The 7,379-nt window shown below is 39.4% G+C and overlaps 1 protein-coding gene across 1 annotated transcript; it reads right to left on the bottom strand.

The window, feature by feature from the left end:
- Positions 1-6,735: 6,735 nt before the first annotated feature.
- On the bottom strand, positions 6,736-7,113 carry LOC126416996 (hepatoma-derived growth factor-like). The gene has a single exon (XM_050084882.1). The coding sequence runs from the start codon at positions 7,111-7,113 to the stop codon at positions 6,736-6,738; it is 378 nt and encodes a 125-aa protein (XP_049940839.1).
- Between the last annotated feature and the right edge of the window lie 266 nt (positions 7,114-7,379).

Genomic DNA, 7,379 nt, shown 5'->3' with positions numbered 1-7,379 from the left:
CGTTACGGTTTTGGCGGCTATATCGTGATATTCAGCCAGCCCTACCATTACCCTCACTGGCCGGATTACTGCGAGTGAATATCTCGACAACCTCTATAGTGGAGTCCTTACTGTCGCTTGCATATTACTGCCAAACACTACCACATTGCAAGGTGATAATACGCCCATACACACACCCAGACGGTTCTACATGACTCAACAGTTATCGGGAGCATCAGAGCAAAGAGTGGGGAGTAAATTTCCAGCACCATTGAAGCAAATGACGGATGTTTTGGTACAAGAATGTGAACAACATTCCGTTGTCAACCTATTACGCAAAGAACTGCAGCTGTTCTCAAAGCCAATGGTGGCCCAACACCTTAGTAATGAATAAATATTGCGCATATGTTAGATGTTGTCCATTCTCTTTAGATAGCCTAAACGGTAATTTTCAAGAATGATTGCCTGTCGAACGCGTGGGCTCCTAACGATATATATCGAACGTGCGACTCGATGTCGACCATACGATTGTGGTGGTGCGAATTATGGCAAACGTGGAGTGCTTTGCCAGGGGAACATATTTTATCGTTTTCGGTGTGAATATCAATAAGCGAAAGCGTTGCAGTTTCGAGTTCCTAGAGCGTTATATGACGAAATCTAATTCCTCGTTTATATAGCGTGGAAAGTTATATCTCTTCCGATATCTATATTTCTGCAACTTGAGGTTGCCTGGAAAAATTAACCCTATTGATACTCTCCTGCTATCTCTGATGACATAGCAAGAGTGTACCCAGGTTATAGAAAAAAGAATTGCTGCTGGAGGCTTACACAACACGAGCAATACCGCCTGAATAAGACGTGGCTGACGAGTAAAGTAAGTAAAGTTACTACTCGTACTTTCATTTGTTAATAACTATAACTGAATAAACGTTCGTCTTTCGTCGTTGTTCTAGTGAATATCCATAACTCGCGCCACCTGAGTCGTGTGGTCGACATCGAGTCGCACGTTCGATATATATTTTTAGGAGCCCACGCGTTCGATAGACAATCATTCTTGGAAACTATCGCTTAAGCAATGCGCGCTATTCGAGAGCGCCAGCAACTCCTTTTTCGTGGTGCAAATCTTAAACAGAAAAGATGCAAGCTACATTGCACAGTGTTTAACCTGCAATAGGACCATGTCTACTTAAGTTGAGTTAAGATATTCCCTGGGTGGGGGTATTCACTCTTCTACAGTTAATTAAATTATTATTAAAGATGATGATAAACTATTATAAAAGGAGTACATGAATTTTAACAACTTTAGAACTTGACATTTAAAATGTAAATTATCTTATTAATATTTCTATGATTCTCATACTCGCATATAGCCCTGCAAAATTAATAACCATTTAGACACTGGAATGAAAGTCATGATCCACAGTCATCTTACCTTCATGAACAATACGTGGTACTCTTCATCATCCATTGTGATGTCTGCGACCCTCTCAAATGTCTCTCTGAAAACAGCTTTACTCATCCGTTCGTCAGGCGCCATCTGCGACAAGTGAAAGTTAAAGCTTTGGCTCAATAAAATACTAAGAGAGAAGTACTCATAGTTTTGTGAGAGGGGCAGATAATTACCTTAAATTCATTGTACATCTGCTCGATTGTCTCTTTGCTTATCCGATTTGATAAAGTCGTAATTCTTTCAAATGATTCTGCTTCGATCTCATATCGGGCTGCTAGGGACTCCTGATAACTGAAAAAAGTCACCAGTATAATGCAATATTATGTCAACATCAGTAGCACCGCTAAAAATTAAAACAGAAGTAATGTATTGCTTACGCTGCAGTTAACGGGGTTACGTCGAATTTTGCGTCTTGCACCATCTTGGGCTTTTCTTGAAAGACTAGTTACCTATAACTTGTTGCCGCCCACATATATAAGAATATGCAATTCTACTCACAATGAATCAGATGGTGTAAAATCCAGAGACTGTCCCAACTTCGGGAACTATTATATTTATTCTTAGAATTATGTTGATTTGTTTTGCACAGGTTCCATGGGTCGATGCGAACGCAAAATACTTGGACGTGTAATAGATCACTATAAAATTAATACCATGTTGATAAGAGTTACAAAAAAGAAAGAATATTTTTAAAGTTGTTAAACAAAAGATTTTTCATAAGATCTACAAGTGAATAGCGGATTATAAGAGAAGGCCGCGTGTGACTCCCATACAACATGAAAGGAGTGTATCACAAGTCATAATTTGAATATTCGCTTAGAAATCCAGGATTAGCCTCTGTAAATTTTCAGTTCTCCAAGAAGGCTACTGAAAATGTAGCTTACTGAATAGTGTACTTTAGTGTACAATGGTTAGTAAAATATTATCCGACTAAGAATCGTTTAAACATCAAGTATTCACTGAACGAAAGTTGCAGTTCCTTTAAAATAAATTCATTAGCAACTAATCCCATAAGGGAGTATTTATACAGGCTGACAGAGTTATAATATTCTAAGACCCTTGAAGAAAGGCTTGCGCGAAACTGGCGAATTGACAGCACAAAACGTTCCGCCCGACTTTTTCTGGGCTAGCAATATCGTGAAAGTATAGATATTTTAAGCGATATCATGGCTGACCATAGAGTGAAATTAGAGAAATCGGAAAGCTTTCGAGTTTCATTGTTAAGCGACATGAAATTTCTACACAAGGTCCTGATTGAGGTATGTCTGAGAAACTTTTCATTTATGTTCAGTTCTAAGAATTCACTAAGGGTGACCTCTCTGATTACTTGATCACCGGGTGGTAATAAAATCTTAGTTACTCGAGAATTCCGTGTTGCTGATAAGCAATAACGGCTTCTCTGTAAGCTGCTTTTAGTATAAGTCACTTTTAGCATATGCAAGAAGGAAAATTGGAATCGTCTGCCATGTTTAGTGGCAGAGCATATTTAGATGGAAATATGGTTACTTTCCGATACTTGGTGGCTCTTCATATGGACGTATGTCCTATTCCGAATAGTTTACGAGATAGAACACATTTAATATCACTTTTGTACGTTTCTCTTGAATGACTCGTAAACCGCACCCTCTATCCTCCAGAATAAGCCAGGTCGACAACACAGACGGCACTGAACTGGTAATGGGCTGTGCTACAGTACACTCCTAGCGGTAGAAATGCGTACGCCTCAAGCTCTGCCCATGGCAATCTTATCCGTTTTTTTTTTTTTTTTTTACCTCGCTCGTACTAACCAGTAGGCAAAATAAAAGGGTTGCAACTGTAGACTGAAACATATATTATTTCTAAAAAATGCGCCCGCATCTCGTGGTCGTAGCGTTCTCGCTTCCCACGCCCGGGTTCCCGGGTTCGATTCCCGGCGGGGTCAGGGATTTTCTCTGCCTCGTGATGGCTGGGTGTTGTGTGATGTCCTTAGGTTAGTTAGGTTTAAGTAATTCTAAGTTCTAGGGGACTGATGACCATAGATGTTAAGTCCCATAGTGCTCAGAGCCATTCTAAAAAATGCACTGATCGCTGTTACAAGCGACAGTATGTCGAGAATATGAGACTGCATCTTTGGTGGTGACGTTTATGAGATACGCGTAACGAGCAAACAGAAACACTTCTCAGCCAGGTGGTTGCTGGACGTCAGTTTACTTCAACAAACTAGAGAAAGATGTGGAGCAATTTTTACGTTTTGCTTATCTCCAAGTGTGAAATACAGCCCTCTGTATTTACGTCAGCGGTGCAGGAAGCCTGAGCCGTACACAGGACGAGGTGTTGCGTCAGAAAGCTTGAATTCCTAGCGCGTGTTTTGTCTCTGTGGGGACCTTCAACAGTATAGTGCAAGACTTTGCAGTACTTAAGCAAATTGGTTGTGACTCTTGTTTACATGCACTTTTCATAATATCGTTGTATATTCGACTTTAGATCCTCAAGGATAATAGCTATTTTCAAACCGAGTTTTACCTTTTGAGGTGAAAACTTACACTGGATATTTGCAATCTCCATAGCACTGGAAACTGAACAATATGTTCCTCGATAGTCTGCAGCTTATAGAAGTCTCCAATTTATGGGTTTTGTTGTTGAGTTTAATTGAATAGGCAATGTGGCTGACATGTTGTGAGACGAATGCAGATAGAACTCAACAAAATGTCATGTGACTAGGGCCTCCCGTCGGGTAGACCGTTCGCCTGGTGCAAGTCTTTCGATTTGACGCCACTTCGGCGACTTGCGCGTCGATGGGGATGAAATGATGATGATGAGGACAACACAACACCCAGTCCCTGAGCAGGCCCTTAGGATTGACATTCTGTCGTGCTGACCACTTAGCTACCGGGGGCGGACAGATATTAATGTAAGACGGCTGAAACGGTAGAAGACTGTAGCTAAATGGAGAAAGACCTACGGGGGTGCAAGGGCATGTAATCGGACCTGAACATGAATCATTCTACATTATAGGATATAAATTGACGTAGAGATCCGTCACTGCTAGATTATGCTGTTGGTGACAGATCAGTGGAAATAATAACTAGCATATAAAACTTAGTGGTAACAGTTCGTAGTCACTTAAAGTGGAATGACAACATGAAGGTAACAGTAGCAAAAACAGAAGTCAAGCTGAGGTTCAGAAATGTAATTCAAATGTGAAAGAACTAGCTTATTAAACACTTGTAATACCATGATATGTACTCGCAAATTACGAATAAAGTATCATAACAGCTTCATAGTTTACTGGGAAAATATGAAAACTTGTTGTGGATCGGAACTCGAAGACAGATTTCTCACTTATCGTGAGTGGTTGCTTTAACCGTTTTTTTTTTTTTTTTCCTTTCAGAACTAAGGTTTATTGTATTGTCGCTATGCTTAGGTATTTGTAAGTATTTATGTAGTTTCAGCATATTTACTGTGCGGTTAGGAAACAATTTAAATTTATATTTATACTTGAGTCAAAATAAACTGATAGGAGGAATGGCAGATTCATACTATACCCACACATGTAATATGATTACGACGGCAAGAAATGTGCAGTTCAGTTCTGAATCTCAACACGCTCTCCATTACTCACAAGCTACGTATTACAGTCTACAACTGACAGGTTACCACAACTGATATAACAACAGTGATCGGAATAGAAGAGAAGGAACAACCTAGGCGGCGTTTTGGTAAACAATTCGCTGTCAATCACTTATCTCATCCAGGTAAAATTGACTGCTTTAACAAATAAAACATGTCATAGGGTTTGCTAACAAAAGCCTGTTGTCAAGTTGGAATGTAGTGAACATTAATGTGAACATTAAATATCATGCATCAAAGTGTAGGACAAGAAGAAAGTTTCTGCACACTGCATATGATTATCTGAAACCAAAGTTTAGAGTTTAGATACATATAGATACAGATCTTTATTGATTATCAAGATGGGACAAAATTCATATTATTTTACGAAACAATCACCTATCCATAATTTCTTCACTAAGTATACAACAGAGTATGCAAAACATCATATTCTATTCTTAACTGATGGGACAGCTGGACATAAAAAACAGCCCATACAAATTTAAAGAGCTACAAAAGATTGTTAAAACATTCTCTACCAAATCAGTTGCTTTTTACATTTTTTTCGCACCTCGCAAGTGTTTTTCATGTAACAATTAATACTGTTTATAAGTAGTATGTATACGAGGGTAATCAGTATATAAGAAGAATCAAGTATTTAACACATAAACAGAAGACTTGCTCTCTGAGCTGATTTTCAATCTTCTGATTGTTTTGAATCCTGAATGAAGGAATGGACACACTCTAGGGAATGCTGTCGTAACCTGATGAAATTTTAGGTTGAGTTCTGTAAAAGAACTGCAAAATGACTGATTATCAGGAACAGTAAAAAGCGATTCAAACTGGCTGTAAATGTAGGCTGCTTTATTTATTATTGTGGCTGTCTTGGGATAGAACTGTGCTTTTTGTTGCTCTGAGAAATTCCACTTGTCTAAATTTCCTACATAATGACGAAGTCTGCTGATGGTTTCTACTAAAGTCAGTTGCTTGAGGAGCATCAAGGGATCGATAGACAGACCAGTGAGTTCATCTAAATGTTGCAAATATTTGTCAGGATCTGCACTCAATAAACATACACATCCTTTTATTGCCAAGCGAAGTTCTGTTTCGAGACATTTAATTTTACTCTTCCGGCGTTCAATTAACAGTTGGCCATGTGTATTTTCTGATTCTTGAAGGTATGTTTGCATTCGGAATAATATCACCTGCTTCTATTAAATCCTTCAATTTAAGGGCACCTTCAAGAGCTTTCTCTTCATCTGTATTTATACGGATGCAAACAGCTTGACCTGATGGAGCATTTGCCCTCACCGACTGCTTCTTTTTCAGAGTTTTCTTAAGCTCTTTTGCACCACTTTCTATTTCTGCAATACTTTCCTCAATTTTCACTGAAGGCTTTTGTTCTTGAGAAGATCCTTCGTCAGCAGCAAGCATGGTGGTTTGAATGACACCTTCTTCCAATGCAGCAGCGTCATCGTCATCGTCATCTGCAAACTTTTTTGGTTTAATTTTACGGCCAGATTTACTTACAATCTCTGCTCTTTAAGGAGAAGGCTGTATTCCGACAGTCTCTGGAGTGCGCAGAGGTTCTTTGTTCATACACTTCCGGTTACCTGAAGTACTCTGACGCTTTGTTCGTTTTGTTTCCTGTTCATCACGACCAATTTCAGTCACACGTTTACGCTTCACAGGACGCTTCTTGTCCTCTGCAGTACCAGTCACTGATGGCTTTGAATAGAAGTTCTCGGTGCTTCATCAACGACCAAATCTCCTTCACCTTCACTTTCACCATCTGCACGTTGTGTAGTTGGAATACTACCTGGCATATTTGGAGGTGGAGGTTCTCTTCTCTGAATCTGTGCTAAAGCCTGGGTAAAACCTTTGCGCTTTATTGGTTTTCCATATTTTTCTCTGTTTTCATAATACAAAAGCAGATCTTCAACTTTACAAACAGTAGTCTCTGCAGTACCATAAAAGAAAACATTGTATTTTACATTATTGGGAGTTGACGCTACTACATTTTCCACTCTTGCAGGCCACAGTGGACGTCCGCGAACTTTCGCAAAAACCTTGTCTCCTGGATGAAAGGTTTTCATGTCTGAGTGCAAATGTATCAGTCAATCTCCAAAATTTCAGTATCAAAATATCAAAATCTGCGGCTGTATCACCGCCCACCAGTAGCGTTTCTTCTACGAGTCCTTATTAAGACAATTCGCCTGCTTTCACCGTAATTGGACACGTTGCAGTTCAACGAAGACCAAGACGGAATCTAAATACTAATTCAAATAACTCTTCCGTTCGGCTATTCAAGCACGCTTCCAGGACCGATTCAGATCTCTATATGTCCCACTGTCTGCTTTCT

The sequence above is a fragment of the Schistocerca serialis genome, chromosome 8, assembly GCF_023864345.2.
Source record: "Schistocerca serialis cubense isolate TAMUIC-IGC-003099 chromosome 8, iqSchSeri2.2, whole genome shotgun sequence".
NCBI lineage: Eukaryota > Metazoa > Arthropoda > Insecta > Orthoptera > Acrididae > Schistocerca > Schistocerca serialis.
The sequence above is the reverse complement of the archived record's forward strand: the minus strand, read 5'-3'. Positions and strand labels throughout refer to the sequence as shown.